This window comes from Rhinatrema bivittatum, chromosome 3, assembly GCF_901001135.1.
Source record: "Rhinatrema bivittatum chromosome 3, aRhiBiv1.1, whole genome shotgun sequence".
Classification (NCBI taxonomy): domain Eukaryota; kingdom Metazoa; phylum Chordata; class Amphibia; order Gymnophiona; family Rhinatrematidae; genus Rhinatrema; species Rhinatrema bivittatum.
The window spans coordinates 1,227,144-1,245,477 of NC_042617.1; the positions used below are offsets into that span (position 1 = coordinate 1,227,144).

An 18,334-nucleotide genomic window follows, 5' to 3' on the forward strand; every position below is an offset into this window, starting at 1 on the left:
AGGAGCTACCACCCAGGAAAAAGATCTAGGGTTCATAGTGGATAATACTTTAAAATCGTTGGCTCAGTGTGCTGCAGCAGACAAAAAAGCAATCAGAATGTTAGGAATTATTAGGAAGGGAATGGTTAATAAAATGGAAAATGTCATAATGCCTCTGTGTCGCTCCATGGTGACACCACATCTTGAATACTGTGTACAATTCTGGTCGCCGTATCTCAAAAAAAATATAGTCGCGATGGAGAAGGTATAGAGAAGGGGAACCAAAATGATAAAGGGAATGGAACAGCTCCAATATGAGGAAAGGCTGAAGAGGAAAGGGCTGTTCAGCGTGGAGAAGAGACGGCTGAGGGGGGATATGATAGAGGTCTTTAAGATCATGAAAGGTCTTGAACGAGTAGATGTGAATCGGTTATTTACACTTTCGAATAATAGAAGGACTAGGGGGCATTCCATGAAGTTAGCAAGTAGCACATTTAAGACTAATCGGAGAAAATTCTTTTTCACTCAACGCACAATTAAGCTCTGAAATTTGTTGCCAGAGGATGTGGTTAGTGCAGTTAATGTACCTGGGTTCAAAAAAGGTTTGGATAAGTTCTTGGAGAAGTCCATTAACTGCTATTAATCAAGTTTAGCGAATAGCCACTGCTATTAATTGTATCTGTAGCATGGGATCTTCTTAGTGTTTGGGTAATTGCCAGGTTCTTATGACCTGGTTTGGCCTCTGTTGGAAACAGGATGCTGGGCTTGATGGACCCTTGGTCTGACCCAATATGGTAATGTCTTATGTTCTTACACCAGCAAAATTACATAAAATGTAAAGGGTATTCAGAGATCTGTTGGCGAAAAAGTGGTGGCACGGGAACAATGGCTCATATTTGGTAGCAATACTCAATGATATAGGTGTTTTGGAGAGAGATTCTACTAGTGATAAAAAACATAACACAACGTGATCTGAAGTGGACTTCGCAGGTGTACCTATTTAATTCTATGCCCTCGGACTACCCAAGACCGCTTGTCACGTTGATATCTCATATTCTGCTGGCAGCAAGATGTGAGGTGGGAAGATCATGGAAGCAGGTGATATTACCATGAGAGAAAAGAGTTCTTTGCAGATTGTGTCATATTTGTTATATGGAAAAAATGACCACCTTGGGAAGAGACAGCCTCTCGAGATTTTCTCAGGTCTGTGAGACCTTTGAATGCTGGGACCCTAAAGAGGAGAACATAATGGTATTGGGAGGAGAAAAATTGGAATATATGAGACTTTTTGGCATTCTCTGAATAATAGTTATATGTCTGGAAGTTCGCGGGAATTGTCAACTTGTACTGCTGGTATGTTGGTTGTTCAGTTATGATTATGTATTTTTCATGTACCTCTTGAACAAAATAATTGGAATAAAAAGTAAATTACAAAAAAAAGAAAATATTCTTTTACTCAATGCATAGTTAGGCTCTGGAATTCATTGCCAGAGGATGTGGTGAAAGCTATTAGTGTAGCTGTATTTAAAAAAGGTTTGGACAAGTTCCTGGAGAAAAAGTCCATAAACCATTAAGGTGGAGATGCAGAAATCCACTGCTTATGCCTGGGATAAGAAGCTTGGAATCTTATCTACCCCTTGGGATCCTGCCAGGTACATTTGATCTGAATTGGCTACTATTGGAAATAGGATACTTGATGGACCTTTGGTCTAACCCAGTATGGCAAATCTTATGTTCTTATGTATTGGTGCTCTTTTAGCAGATTGTCTTGTCTTTTGACAATGTTTCACTTCAAGGCTTCTCATCTAATGATAACAGCTCATTATGGTAAGATGTTATCGAGAGCTAATTTGGCAATTCAGAAGCAAACTTCTCTAATATAGGTTGCTATACAGCAGATACCAGAACGCTAAAAAAAACATTTTCATGTAAGCATGGACAAAGTCCAGCCACATTTTTTGTACAAATGGATGACATTCCATAGAGACTGATTCTGTAATCAAAATTGAAGGATATAATGTAGAAGATTTACTGTGCTGAAGAGCTGCATCGGCATCAACAACCATCTTTGCCAATGTGGATTGGGAAGATGGCGCCAATGGTGATCTGACGGGTTTAGACTCTAAAGCATCAGTACAGAAGGAGGATGGTAACAAAGATCTTGGTGCAGATGGTTAGCGCAGAGTTTTTTCAGGGTTGAAAGAGCTACTGGAACTCTTTTCCTCAATGCCTTATGTTCCTGCTTAGGAACAGGGTGAATTACGGCTTCAACTTCTAGAAGACAGTTTAGACCTAGGTATTGGTCTATCTGAGGAAATGTTTTCTTCTTATACGAGAAAGATGAGAAATGAGAAGATATCCTCCCACACGCTGAACAGCTGGACATATGTGTAGGTCCAAGACAACAAAGGCATAAATTATGGTCTTGGCTAGATATGCTGACAACATTAAGTGTATTTTTTGTTTTATTTTTTACCTGACATGCATCCCTTGTCTGACTTAATGAGAAAAAGTGAGGAAGAACTCTACTTCTAAAAAATGTTTTTTGAAGAGGCACAAAGAAAAGAAATTAAAAGTGAAGACACTAAAGAAAATAAAAGCTGCAGAAGAGAAACATGAAAAACTGTGGTGGCTGAGAGGGAGAAGAGAAGACATGAGGAGGCTCGTGCAGTGGTGGCTGCTTGGGAACTCCCACACATGCTCAGAAAGATTTTAGGTTTTTCTCAGCTTTAGAGAGCTACCTTCGTGTCAGTGCCATCTGTGACATCACCCACTTTTGAGGCTGGATTCTTTCCTGCTTCTTTATGGCGAAACCTCAAATCTCAGGGGGGTGTCTCCTTCTAGCTTTTCAATCTCATTGGGTTAGGGGAGTAGGGGTTGTGTGAGGGACAGATATTCAGTACATGTAGTACAGGATTGAGAATGTCAAGCTTCTCCAGCTGGAGGAGGAAAGATGAGTCCTGCGGGATTTACCTGCATCCATGGGGATGGAACTCCGATTACAAACTTCCTCTGCTTCTTCCTCCTCTTCACTATCAACAGGAGGATCAGGGAGATGTAGTCTCATTGCCTGAAAAAGAGAAGCAGTGCGAGCCCTTCACAACACTAATACATGCCATTTCACATGCACCCTCCTCCATGCCAATTCTCTCCAACACATGCGAGGCCCCTTTCCTCTTTCTGTGGCCACACATGTGTCTCTCTGACACAGACACACACACTTTCCCAGCTTCCGTGCCCAGTCTCTTTCACACACAAGCAAGGCTACTTCTCGCTTTCTGTGCCCTATCTCTCTTACACACAAGCGAGGCCTCTGCTCACCTTCCATGTCCAGTCTTCTCTCTCAAGCAAGGACCCTTTCTGCCTTCCATGCCCAGGATCTCACACACAAGCGAGGCCCATTCTCACCTTCCATACCCAGTCTGCCTCACACACACAAGGCCCATTCCCAGCTTCTGTGTCCAATCTCTTTCTCTCACATACACACAGGTCAGTTCCCAGCTTCCATGCCCAGACTTCTCACATATGCAAGGCCCTTTCTGTTTTTATTCCCAGTCTCTCTCAGACACACAAACACACACACACCTTCCCAAGCTTCCATGCTCAGTCTCTCTCACACAGATTATTTTTGCAGCTTCAGTGCTGTCTCTCTCACACACAAGCGAGACCCCTTCTCGCCTTCTGTGCTCAGTATCTCTCACACACACACGAGGACCCTTCCCTGCCTTCTATGCCCAGGCTCTCACATGCAGACATATGAGGCACCTTCTCGTCTTTCGTGCCCAGTCTCTCTCTCTCACACACAGGCCACTTCCCAGCTTCTATGCCCAGTATCCCTCACATACACCCCCATACCCAGCTTCCGTGTCCAGTCTCTCTCACACGCATAGTGGCCCCCTTCCCAGCTTCCATGCACCTTTTTCATTTCTGTAACTGTCTAGTTTTCCTTTCCTATAAGGTTTATAAGACCTGCCAAATCTTTGCATGCAAGGCCATACTTACTGTCTTGATAAATATCATCTTACAGTTGTAAAATCAATGCAATGTACATTTAAAACATAGTACAAATAATATATCAAAATATAAATTAACTTGTTCAGTGGTAAAATTAACTAATAAAATAAATACAAATAAAATAATTTAACTTTAGTGGTAGAACAATTAGTTAATAAAATTGAGATAACGAAATATATTAAACAAGACCTATCTTAAATGTGTTAGATAGTAAAAACAAAATAAAATAAATGCTAAACAAGTAGTCATTAAAACTAAAGCCACTAAATGAAGCTAGTTAATTTATGTATTTATTTGTTTTTATATACTGACATTCATTGGGGTATATCACATCAGTTTACATAATAACTCGGAGAATAATAAGACTAAGATGTCTTATTATTATTATATTGTAACAGTAAAAGCTTAGGGAACAGTTTGAAACTTAAGTCTGATACACGAGCATACACGGAGGTATAATAACAGATTTAACAATTTAAAAAAAGTCTAAAGAAATATTAGTAGTCTAAATATGCTTTAATAAAAAGAAATTGTCTTTAATGCTTTGCTGAATTTGAAATAATCCTTTTCAATTCGCACTTCTAATGGAAAGGAATTCTACAAGCATGGCACCAGGTAGGAAAACTGGTTTTGCGAATGCTCTCTAGTCTTAATGTCTTTAGGTGATGGAAGAACAATCAGAGTGAAAAGACACAGAGGAACACCCCTGCGCATGGCTTTAAAAAAAAAAAAAAAAGCAATTAAATGTTTATGTAAATGTAAAAGCTTGGCATCAAATCTTGAACTGACTTCTGAGTGTACCAGGTAACCAAAGTAGGTCCTTCAATAGGAGGGGGATATCATCATATTTTTTCTTTACAAAGAGTTTCACTATCATGTTTTGTACAAGGGGCAGCCTTCTAGTTTGTTAAACAGAAAGGCCATAAAGAAGAACATTGCAGTAATCTATTTGACAGAGGATAGGTGGATGTGCTAGAGTTTTGACATCTGATGGATCAGGAAATGGATGCTGATGATGAAGAAAACGCAAGAAAAAAATAACATGAGACGTGCTGAAAAGTTCAGTAAGGAATCCAGCTGTATTCCCAAAATGGTGATGACTCTTTAAGTTGGATTGGATTTTTATTTGTTTGTTTTTATGTACCGAAGTTCAAGATATATATCACATTAGTTTACAATCTAACTAGATAAACGACACTTGACCGACGTGCCGCAAATGCGCAGTAGAGAGCAGCTCTACTGCGCATGTGCGGGCGAGCACGTCAGTCTTAGGCAGCGTCAAAAAAAACCAAAAAACATGGCGGCAGTGGTGGTAGCAGCGGCAGCGGGCAGCGGTAGCGGGCGGCGGCGGTAGCGGCAGCGGTGGTGGGCGGTGGCGGTAGCGGGCGGCGGCGGTAGCGGCAGCGGGGGCGGGCGGTAGCGGCAGCGGGCGGCGGCGGCGGTAGCGGGCGGCAGCGGAGGCGGTAGCGGCGGGCGGCAGTGGCGGCGGTAGCGGGCGGCGGTAGCGGCGGTAGCGGCAGCGGCCAGTAGCGAGGGAGGGAGGAGAGAGAGAGAGGGAGGGAGGGACGGACTAAGTGGGAGGGACGAAGAGAGAGAGTGGGAGGGAGTGACTGAGTGAGAGGGAGGGATTGAGTGAGGGGGAGGGACTGAGTGAGGGGGAGTGAGCGGGACTGAGAGGGAGGGAGGGAGTGGGACTGAGGGGGAGTGAGTGGGACTGAGGGAGAGGGAGGGGGACTGAGGGAGAGTGAGTGGGACTGAGTGTGAGTGAGAGGGAGAGAGGGGGAGGGAGTGAGTGAGACTGAGTGGGAGGGAGGGACTGAGTGAGAGGAGAGGGAGGCTGGGGAGGAGTGGGTGAGTGGGTGGGAGGGAGGTAGGGGAGAGAGAATGAGGGAGGTAGGGGAGAGAGAATGAGGGGGAGGTGAGAGACAGAGGGATGTAGCCCGTTTTAACGGGCTTAACGGCTTGTATAGCATAAAATAAACAGTTGAATAAAACTAAGCACATAAAACAAAATACTTATCAAATCAAATATTATAAAATACAATAAAAAGAAATAAAATTCTTAAAAATCTGCAATATGACTAAAAAGTTGTGAGCAAGGTGACCGAAAGGCATGAAGTTTGGGCAGATGTTAGGTAAAAGCTTGTTGGAAGAGCCAGGTTTTAATACCCTTTTTAAATGTTTTGGTGTTAGGTTCTATTCTAAGCTCTAGAGGAAGTGAATTCCACAACTGTGGACCTGCAATAGATAAGGGTCTTTGTCTGATGGTGTTAAGGTGTGCTGACTTTGGTGAGGAGATGGGCAAGGTTCCATTGCTGGCAGATCTTGTGGCTCTTTGAGGCGTGTGGAAGTGAAGTGGTGCAGTGTGCCATTCCATCTTATCATTATATAGAGTTTTATGGCTGGTGGATGTGAGGACCACCTGGTAACTTGCCTAGTGCGAAGGTGGTGGACCTCACGCATTACCTAGATAGGATTATAGACAGTGCTGGGGAGGAGCCGGCTGTCGTGGTACATGCGGGCAACAACGACATAGGAAAATGTGGTAGGGAGGGTCTGGAAGCCAAATTTAGGATTTTAGGTAGGAAGCTTAAATCCAGAACCTCCAGTGTAGCATTCTCTGAAATGCTTCCTGTTCCACGCGCAAGTCCCCAGAGGCAGGCAGAGCTCCAGAGTTTCAATGCGTGGATGAGACGATGGTACAGGGAAGAGGGATTCAGTTTTGTAAGGAACTGGGGAAACTTTTGGGGAAAGGGGAGACTTTTCCCGAAAGGACGGGTTCCACCTTAACCAGAGTGGAACCAAGCTGCTGGCACTAACTTTCAAAAAGGAGATAGAGCAGCTTTTAAACTAGAACAAGAGGGAAAGCAGACAGTCGCTCAGCAGTGCATGGTTCGGAGAAATGTATCCTTGAAGGATACTAATGAAACAGGAGAATTAGGGCATCCCAACAGAGAGGTTCCAATAAAAGCGGGACCTATCGGGGTAAGGCCTGTAAAGCTCGCCCTACCACCGACAGCCCACCGCCGGCCACGAGGCCAAAATTAAAAATACTCTCCGCCATCCAGGCGCCCAATCTCAGCGCCGACCCCCATCCAGGCGCGCAGCCGATGACGTCACCGAGACGCGACCGGGAGGGGATTTAAATCCCGGCGCGATCTTCGGGCGCTCTCTTCTCCCTCGGCCCTCCAGCGGACCACGAGGACCCTCCTCCGACGCCCGACGTAGGAGCTGGGAGCCAGGGCCGCGCAGCCGGCGCCGGGACCTATCGGGGTAAGGCCTGTAAAGCTCGCCCTACCACCGACAGCCCACCGCCGGCCACGAGGCCAAAATTAAAAATACTCACCGCCATCCAGGCGCCCGATCTCAGCGCCGACCCCCATCCAGGCGCGCAGCCGATGACGTCACCGAGACGCGACCGGGAGGGGATTTAAATCCCGGCCCACTCCCCAGGCGTCGCGCGCCGAAGGTGCGCGACAAAGGGGCCTGCCCCTTTGTGCGCCCCTTAGTGCAGACCCGCAGAGCAGACCTCACAGCCAAAGTACCCAAACCTCTCATCCGCCATCCTACAAGAAACAGACTAGAAGCCAACAACTGGTCTCCAAACCACACGCAGATGTCCAGCAACACCCAGACGTCAAATAATCTAAAAGTGAGTAAAACCTCACCTAACACCCCTGCAGCAACGCACTCTCGCAACGGACCGCCACCACAGGACTCACAACGATACATGCAATTTTTTGTTCCTCAGTCCTCGCCTTTACAACTCTTAATCCATATCTCATCCTACAATTAACCCAAACCGCCCCTGTGCCCCCTTGCCATCCAAGAGTGCATGACCTTACAAGAACGATACATGATTCAATATTTTTTGTTGTTACCTATATTGCTACTGTATTGCTAGAACCTATACTGTCTTTTGTGCCTGCCTCTGTATGCTTGTCCACTCCTTGATGTCCACGTGCTCCCTTCTTAGCGCAGACCAGCCTAATTTCCCCACACCCCAGAGAATCCAGAGACTCCTCCCTCAAAAGATCTACTCCACCCTCCCTGCCTCACCACACCAGACATGTGCATACAATCTGTACCCATCCTATATCTCCCTCACTTGCGCAAACCCCGCGCCCCCCCTCTCCACATTGCCAACCCTCGCAGCTCGCTAATACCCATCTTGACCTCTCCCCTCACCGAATTCCTTGGCCTAATCACCCTCACCTTAACCCTCATCAATGCACAATCCATCCTAAAAAAAGCCCCCATCATCCATGACCTCCTCACGGATGATAACCCTGACCTTTTTGCCGTCACTGAATCATGGCTCAAAGAAACAGACCATGTCTATCTCAATCAGCTCCCCGGAACACTATACGATACTTTCTCCATCCCAAGACCTAAAAAGAGAGGGGGTGGGCTACTCCTAGCCGCAAAAAAGCACCTCAACCTCAAACTCCAACCCATCTGCCCCCCGCCCAAACTAGAAATCGGACTCTTCAAATCACCCACCCTCCAGATCTGCCTCATTTACGCCCCACCCAACCTCATCGAACACGACCCCTCCCCCCTCATCGAATTCATTGTAGACAACCTCAAAACAGACTCTCCCGCAGTGATCCTCGGAGATTTTAATCTCCATGTGGACTCCACACCCCGCACCCCCTCTTGCGAAACACTCCTAACCACCTTCGAAGCCCTAGGTTTCAAACAGCTCATCACTTCCCCCACTCACAAGGCAGGGCACACCCTCGATCTCCTATTTATCAACTCCCATCTATCTACACCCTGCCCCCCCGCAACAACCCCCATACCCTGGTCCGACCACTTCATCATCAATGCCCAAATCAACCTCACTCCCCCCACCAAGATATCACCAACCCAAAGGAAAATTGTTTCCTTCCATAAACCCTGCTCTTCTGAAAACATAGCCACAGCTTTCGACAAAGCTGTAGAAAACCTGGACCTCTCAAATCCAGCCCTTCACTCCTGGAATCATATAACCAAATCCATAGCCAATAAACTCTGCCCCGTGCTACACAAAGAAATCCCCGACCCTCAGAACAAAAAAAAACCCTGGTACTCCAACGAACTCCAAAGTCTGAAACAAGACCTCAGATCAAAAGAACGCCTGTGGCGCCGCCATCCCTCCACCCAACACAAAGCAGTGTATAAACTCTCACTGCACAACTACCGACAAGCCACCATCATCGCCAAAAGGGACTTTCACGCCAAAAAAATTCACGACCTACAATTCAATGCCAACGCCCTCTTTTCCTACGTCAATAACCTCACCAAGTCCCCCCACCCTGCCACGACTGAAGAAAACTCCAAGAAAAAATGCGAGGATCTTGCGAATTATTTCCAGCACAAAATCTCGAACATCCTCCAACGTTTCCCCCATAACCCCATGACCCACATCCCCCCCCCCCCTAAAAATGATAGCTCCTGCATCAAAGCCTTCGACCCCACCTCCACGCTAGAAATTGAGACCATCCTCAAAAAAATGAAACCGGCCACACACTTCCTAGACGCAATCCCCTCCAAAACCCTCCTCTCCATACCCACCACCATCGCCAAACCCCTAGCTAACTTCATTAACTGCTCCCTTACCTTCGGCAAAGTCCCAGACCCCCTCAAACTCGCCGTTGTGAAACCCCTCCTAAAAAAACCCTCCCTTGACCCCTCTGACCCAGCAAGCTATCGGCCCATATCCAATCTACCCTTCCTCGTGAAAGTCCTCGAGAAAGTAGTCAACACCCAGCTCACCAACTACCTCGAGGACCACAACCTCCTGCACCCCTCACAATTTGGTTTTCGGAAAGGCCGAAGTACCGAAAATCTCCTCTTAGCCATCACTGATACCATGCTCATCGGACTAGACCAAGGAAAATCTTACCTACTGGCCCTTCTAGATATCTCGGCAGCCTTCGACACTGTCAATCATCAGATCCTTATCACACGCTTGACAGAGATAGGAGTCACCGACACAGCGCTAGACTGGCTCACCTCTTACCTTACTAACAGAGAATACCTCATAAAACTTGATAACTTTGAATCATGCCACATTCCCCTCAGACAAGGCGTTCCCCAAGGATCATCCCTTTCCTCCACCCTCTTCAATATATACCTCCTCCCCCCTCTGCAACTTACTCTCAAACCTAGGCCTGGACTTCTTCCTATACGCCGATGACGTACAAATTCTCATACCCATTCAAAAAACCCTCAATGAAACCATCCTTTTCTGGGAATCTTGCCTAGTCTCCATCAACTCCCTACTAACCGACCTACACCTTGCTCTCAATGCAACCAAAACCGAACTACTCTTTATATCCAAGCAACCTGAACAAGATACCTCCACCACACCACCGCCCCCCCTACATCTCCCCCACACCACCCCCCCTCCGTAAGAGACCTGGGAGTCACCCTTGACCAACACCTGAATTTCAAACCACACATCAAGTCCCTCCTCAAAGCAGGTTTCTACAAACTCCAGATCCTCAAAAAACTCAAGCCCTTACTCCATACTCAAGACTTCAGATTAGTCCTACAGTCCACTATTTTCTCCAAAGTGGACTACTGCAACGCCCTCCTACTAGGCCTCCCATTCTCCACCATCAAACCCCTACAAACTCTTCAAAACGCCATGGCTCGTATCCTTACTAACACACGTAAAAGAGAGCATATCACACCCATCTTAGTAGACCTACATTGGCTGCCCATCCAGTTCCGCTCCCAATACAAAACCCTTACTATTCTTCACAACACCCTCTACAAAAACAACTCCCCCTGGCTTAAAGAAATGCCCCACTTCCACCTCTCCACCCGCCAGACTAGATCCACCTCCACAGGCACCCTCCACACTCCTCCCCTCAAAACTGCCCGCCTATCCGCCACCAGAGAAAGAGCCTTTACCATCGCAGGCCCCACCCTCTGGAATTCCCTCCCCACACACCTCCGTCTTGAACCCTCCCTAACCATCTTCAAAAAAGGCATTAAGACCTGGCTCTTCCGACAGGCTTACCACTGCTCCAGCCCCTCGTAGTCCACCCCCCTAAATCTGCTCCAGCCCCCTATAGACTACCCCCCTGAAACCCCCCCAATCGCTCCCCCCCTGTCTCTCCCCTGCCTCACCACCCTGAATCCACCCGAGCATCACCCGTCAACCCACCCATACCCCCACCCTCCCTCCCCTCACCCTTTCCCTATACCCCCCCCCCACCTCTCACCCCCCCCGCCACCTTCCTACCGTGCTCCACTGTAACCCAGTTAAAACTTACAACCTATATGTCGAAATCAAGACACCATTACCTGCTGTAACTGCTGTAAATAAGCTAATACTTTATGTATATGTGTTTAATTGTTTAATAAGTTATCAATATAATCCACCATAACTGCTGTAATTAAGCTTTAATATATATCATTATATAATCTATTTATTCCTCATTAACCACTGTAAAAATCAACCTTGTTCTAACCTCATTAAGCAACCTATCCTGTAAATACTGATACGTTCCTTGTACCTTTCTCAGCTGCTGTCTTTCCTCCTTTACCTCTCTCCCCCCTCTCCCCCCCCCTCTTTTCGCTCCTGCTCCACTCCCCCACTCCCTGTTTTTTGTAATTTCCTCCTTTCTCAAGTTTATTGTAAACCGGCGTGATGTGCTTGCACGAACACCGGTATATTAAAAGCTGTTAAAATAAAATAAAATAAAATAAATAGTCCATATGCCAATATGTAAAAAATCAGCAAAGCTAATGATTTCCGAATTATCCCAAACAACTGAAAAGCAGGTTGTTAAAACAAACAAAAAACACACTTTGAAATGTCTGTATGCCAATGCCAGAAGTCTAAGAAGTAAGATGGGAGAGTTAGAGTGTATAGCAGTGAATGATGAGATTGACATAATTGGCATCACAGAGACTTGGTGGAAGGAAGATAACCAATGGGACAGTGCTATATCAGGGTACAAATTATATCGTAATGATAGGGAGGATCAACTTGGTGGGGGTGTGGCACTTTATGTCCAGGAGGGTAAAGAGTCCAACAGGATAAAGATCATACAAGAGACTAAAATGCTCAGTAGAATCTATATGGGTAGAAATCCCATGTGTATTGGGTAAGGGTATAGTGATAGGAGTATACTACCATCCACCTGGACAAAATGGTCAGACAAATGATGAAATGCTAAGAGAAATCAGGGAAGCAAACCAATTTGACAGTGCAATAATAATGGGAGATTTCAATTACCAAGTACAAAAAATATCTTAGTCTATAGACCCACGATTAATGTAACATAAAAGTAAAAAACGTGGTTCAATATTTTTTCAATCTGTAATGCTGTGTGTTATGTTCTTATAAATTTAAAGAGATACACAATTATATGAAATTAGGCACCATCATACCACCCACTGAGCTTACAAGTTAGAACTTGTGTTTCTGCACTTCATTGGGTCACTTTTAATCATCGGTCCAAAAAAGTCCAGTATTCAAGTATTCAATTTTTAACTTTTTTATGAACTTATATATAAAAAGAGTACAGGAGATATAACTTCCCTTCAGTGGCTGTCTGGGTCAGTAGTCCAACACACGCGTTTCGCAACACTGCTGCTTCAGAGACATGAATTTTTTCTGACTCTCCTGGATCCAGCACTCCCCATGCGTCTTACAGACGGGATTGTAGGCAAATCTTCCACGCCATTGTTGCTTCAGAAATCGCCAAATATTGCTGAGGTGACTTAACAGAAACTGAAGGTCCATTATAATTTCGGACCCGACACCATTTCTCCGCTTAAAGTTTTAGCGGTTTTATTTTATTTTAGATTTCAATTACCCCAATATTGACTGGGTAAATGTAACATCAGGACTTGCTAGAGACATAAAACTCCTGGATGTAATAAATGATTGTTTCATGGAGCAATTGGTTCAGGAACCAACAAGAAAGGAAGCTATTTTAGATTTAATTCTTAGTGGAACGCAGGATTTGGTGAGAGAGGTAACGGTGGTGGGGCCACTTGGCAACACTGATCATAACATGATCAAATTTAAACTAATAACTGGAAGGGGGACAATAAGTAAATCTGCAGCTCTAACACTAAATTTTCAAAAGGGAAACTTTGATAAAATGAGGAAAATAGTTAGAAAAAAACTGAAAGGTGCAGCTGCAAAGGTTAAAAGTGTTCAACGGGCTTAGACATTGTTTAAAAATACAATCCTAGAGGCGCAGTCCATATGTATTCCACGCATTAAGAAAGGTGGAAGGAAGGCAAAACTATTACCGTCATGGTTAAAAGGTGAGGTGAAAGAGGCTATTTTAGTCAAAAAAACATCCTTCAAAAATTGGAAGGATCCATCTGAAGAAAATAGGATAAAACATAAGCATTGTCAAGTTAAGTGTAAAACATTGATAAGATAGGCGAAGAGAAAAATTGAAATGAAGTTGTCCATAGAGGCAAAAACTCATAATAAAAACTTTTAAAAATATATCCAAAGCAAGAAACCTGTGAGGGAGTCGGTTGGACCTTTAGATGACCGAGGGGTTAAAGGGGTTCTTAGGGAAGATAAGGCCATTGCAGAAAGACAGCAAATGTTGCTTACCTGATGTAACAGGTGTTCTCACAGGACAGCAGGATGTTAGTCCTCACAAATGGGTGACATCGAGGATGGAGCCCACCACGGAAAACTTCTGTCAAAGTTTAAACAGAACTTTGACTGGCCCCTACTGGGCATGCCCAGCAAGGCACTGACCCTGCAGCCAGCAGGGGTCTCCCTTCAGTCTGATTTTCAAAGCTACAGGCAGTGCCTAGAAAGTAAAAACAAAACAAACCCAACACCGCGGGGTGGCGGGCGGGTTTCGTGAGGACTAACATCCTGCTGTCCTGTGAGAACACCTGTTACATCAGGTAAGCAACATTTGCTTTCTCACAGGACAAGCAGGATGGTTGTCCTCACAAATGGGTGAGTACCGAGCTGAGGATGTCCTGACTTGCACCAAATGTACCCAACGACGTGCAACAGGCACTACAACTGGGGTGGAATTTGGTAAAGGGCATCCGCACCCTACCGGGAAGGTGGAAGGGTGTTGGTACATCACGTTGGAAAAAGGTTACGCAAGACAGATTGGCCGAAGATGGAGTCCTGTCTTCCAGCTTTGTCCAAACAATAGTGGGCTGCAAAGGTATGGAGAGAACTCCAGGTTGCAGCCCTGCAGATGTCAGGAAGCGGCACCGATCGAAGGTGTGCCACTGACGTCGCCATGGCCCTCACAGAGTGTGCTTTCACACGGTCTTGAAAGGGAATGCCAGCTTGCTGATAGCAAAAGAAATGCAGTCCGCCAACCAGGAGGAAAGAGCCTGCTTACCCACAGGATGTCCTAACTTGTTAGGATGAAAAGAGACAAATAATTGAGTGCTCTTCCTGTGAGCAACTGTACGGTCTAGATAAAAAGCTAGAGCTCGTTTGCAGTCTAGGGTATGCAGAGTCTGTTCCCTGGAGTTGGAGTGGGGCCTGGGAAAAAAGATAGGTAGTATGATGGATTGATTAATATGAACTCAGAAGAAACTACCTTAGGTAAAAATTTAGGGTGAGTGCGGAGTACCGCCCGGTCCTGCAGGAGCTTAGTGTAAGGCGGATAGGTAACTAGGGCCTGCAATTCACTAACCCTGCGAGCTGAAGTGATAGCCAAAAGGAATAACACTTTCCATGTGAGATACTTTAACTCACAGGAGTGCAGAGGTTCGAAAGGAGGTTTCATTAGACGACCAAGAACCAGGTTAAGGTCCCAAGATGGGGCCGGAGGACGTAAGGGTGGCTTCAGATGGAGCAAGCCTTTAAGAAAACGTGTTACTAGGGGTTGTACTGAAATAGGGACACCCTGTACACCTTTATGGAAGGCGGCTACCGCACTGACATGCATTCTGATAGAAGAGGTTTTAAGACCTGATTCAGAGAGATGCCATAAATAGTCCAAGAATTTGGAGACTGGACAAGAAAGGGGATCAAGGGACTGAAGTGCACCATGATGTGTACCTTTTCCATTTGTATGAGTAAGACTTTCTTGTGGAAGGCTTTCGTGAAGCTATCAGGACCCGAGAAACGGAATCTGAAAGGTTGAAAGGCTGAAGGACTAACCTTTCAACATCCATGCCGTCAGGGACAAGGCTTGGAGGTTGGGATGGAGGAGGCATCCGTCGTTTTGAGTGAGCAGATGCGGGTCCTTTCCCAGAGGAATGTGCCTGCGGATGGAGAGATCCTGGAGTATTGGAAACCATACTTGGCGTGGCCAGTAAGGTGCTATCAGGATCATGGTTCCCCCGTCCTGGCGTAGCTTCACGAGAGTCTTTGACACAAGAGGAAGTGGAGGGAATGCATAGAGCAGACCGGTTGTCCACTTGAGGGAGAATGCATCCCTCGGCCGAGAGTGCTGGCTCCGAATGAGAGAGAGAGCAGTAATCGTCCACTTTGTGGTTCTGAGGGGACGCAAAGAGGTCTATGCGGGGAGAACCCCACTTGTGAAACAGAGAGGTCGCTACCAGAGGATCGAGTGACCACTCGTGCGGTTGGAAGACACGGCTCAGCTGGTCTGCCAATACATTGTCTACTCCCAGCAGGTAAGTGGCCCTGAGGTACATGGAGTGGGAGAGGGCTTCCGCCCAGATCTGCGCAGCTTCCTGACACAGAAGGAAGGAGCCTGTGCCTCCCTGCTTGTTTATGTACCACATGGCCACTTGGTTGTCCGTCTGGATTAAGATTATCTGATGAAAGAGATGATCTTTGAAAGTGCGGAGCGCATAGCGGATTGCTCGAAGTTCCAGGAAATTGATCTGGTGTTCGGCTTCCTCGTTGGACCATAACCCTTGGGTTTGAAAGTCGTCCACATGGGCTCCCCAACCGATGTGAGAAGCGTCGGTGGTTAGGATTACTTGCGGATCCGGTGGAAGAAAGGGTAAGCCCTGAAGGAGGTTGACCTGAGTCGTCCACCAGGTTAAGGATAGGCGCAGCGCTTGTGTGACTGTGACTATGGAGGACAGAGGCTGAAAAGCTTGAATCCATTGGTGTCGTAGAGTCCATTGTGTTACTCTCATGGCTAGTCGGGTCATGGGAGTGACTTGAACCGAGGATGCCATGTGTCCTAGGAGAATGAGGAACTGGCGAGCCGTGGCAGTGTTCTGAGACTGGAGCTGGCGAGCCAGGGATATTAGGGTGTGGACTCTCTGAAGAGGAAGGTAAGCCTTTGCCTGCAAGGTGTCCAAGTCTGCTCCAATGAAGGATAAGGTTTGAGACGGGACTAAGCAAGATTCTCGTAATTGACGAGAAACCCTAAGGAAAGGAGTGTTTGAATTGTCAATTTTAGGGAGGATTGAGCTATCTGTTGGGTGGAGGCCCTGATTAGCCAATCGTCCAGGTATGGGTAGACGTGGACACCTTCCTTCCTGAGGAATGCTGCTACCACTACGAGACATTTGGTAAAGACTCGTGGGGCAGAAGATAGACCGAAAGGGAGGACACGGTATTGATAATGGTCGTGGCCAACTAGAAAACCGCAGATATTTGCGATGGGATTGTGTGATCGCAATGTGGGTATAAGCGTCCTTGAGGTCGAGAGAGCACAGCCAATCCCCTCTTTGTAGCAGAGGGAGCAGCGCGCCTAGGGTTACCATTTTGAACTTCTCTTTTTGAAGGTATTTGTTGAGGGCTCGAAGGTCCAAAATGGGACGTAGTCCCCCCGATTTCTTTGGTATTAGGAAGTATCTGGAATAGAATCCCTTGCCTCGTTGAGAGGGAGGAACGGGTTCTATAGCATTTGATTGCAGAAGAAGAGATACTTCCTGTTGTAATTGAGCCAAATGGGTGGATAGACTCCACGCTTGAAGAGGCGGGGAGTCTGCCGGAAGAGTTATGAAGTTGAGGGTGGTAACCCTGTGCGATAATTGTTAGCACCCACTGATTTGAGGTGATCTGCAACCAAGGTTGTAGAAAATGGTACAGTCGACCTCCTACAGGGATGTCCGGAAGAGGGGTTTGGCATGTGTTCCCTACAGGGGAGTCAAAGGCCAGCCGCCAGGCCCAGGAGGAGGGGCTACAGTAGGCCTTTGTTTCCTAGGCTGACGCGGCTGAGGCCTAGTAGAGGATCGAGCTGGACGAGGCCTGGCCGATGGAGGGTAATAACGGCCGTGGGTCGAAAGAATGACTTCTTAGAGTCTTTCTTTTGCGGTTGCTTGGAGGTCAGCTCAGGTGGGACAGATGAGAGTTGTTTCAACGTCTCATGGTGGTCTTTCAACTCCGCCACAATCTGCTGAATTTGCTCTCCAAACAAATTATCGCCTAAGCAGGGTAAATCAGCAAGACGATCCTGAACCTCTGGGCGAAGGTTGGATGATTTTTAACCAAGCCCAACGTCTGGCTGAGATGGCTGTGGCTGAAACTTTTGTGGAAGCATCGAATATGTCGTAGGCCAGTCCTAATCTCGTTGCTTCCCTGCCTCAAATCCCTTGTGAAGAAGGGCTTGAAGCTGCGGTTGGTATTGGTCTGGTAACGTGTCAGCATAGTCTTGCATCTGCTTAAGGATGGCTCTGTTGTACTGAGTCATATAAAGTTGATATGAAGCTATGCGTGAAATCAACATAGCTCCATGATAGACTTTCCGTCCAACACTATCTAGGAACTTGTTGTCCCTGGTAGGTGGGGGTAGAAGAGTGTGGCTTAAGACGCTTGGCCTTCTTCTGCGCGGACTCAACCACAACAGAGCGATGATCCAGTTGAGGTTTTTGGAAACCTGGTGCTGACTGGACAAGGTAGGTGGAGTCAGCTTTTTTGTTAACTGGGGACACTGATGAAGGAGATTCCCAGTTTTTCTTGAGCAGATCCAAAAACACCTGGTGTATAGGGATGGAAGCGATGATTTTTGGAGCATCCAGAAATTGAAGGAGTTCCATCATCTGGTGTCTGTCATCAGCTTCAGATTTGTAGTTGAAAAGGTTACAACTTCTGACATCTCTTTCACAAAATTAATGAAAGATAGATCCTCAGGAGGAGATCTTTTTCTACTCTCTGTAGGAGATGGAGGCGAAGGCAAATCCGTGTCAGAAGATGTATCATCATCATCACCCCAGGTATCGTAGGGATCAAGTGGGGTTTGTAACCCTGATGGACCTGGCTGAGGCTCTAAAGGCATCGATGGAAACCGAGGTGGAATCGGTTGCCGTAGGTGGAACCAGAAATGGCCATAGATGGCTTCGGTGCTGTCGATGGAATCGGTGCCTGGCGTGGAATGGATGGAACCGAAGGATATATCGGTGGAGATATACCAGAAGGCACCGATGGAACCACCCCGGAAGGGGGAATCCGGAACGG

At 46.5% G+C, this 18,334-nt stretch overlaps 1 protein-coding gene across 2 annotated transcripts in view; it reads right to left on the reverse strand.

The window, feature by feature from the left end:
* Positions 1 to 18,334, reverse strand: part of MEA1 (male-enhanced antigen 1) — a 97,419-nt gene that overhangs the window by 12,282 nt on the left and 66,803 nt on the right. For both annotated transcript variants that reach the window (XM_029592792.1, XM_029592793.1), the window contains exon 3: positions 2,953 to 3,049. In XM_029592792.1, coding sequence (XP_029448652.1) covers positions 2,953 to 3,049 — 97 coding nt within the window. The remainder of the gene's footprint in view (positions 1 to 2,952; positions 3,050 to 18,334) is intronic.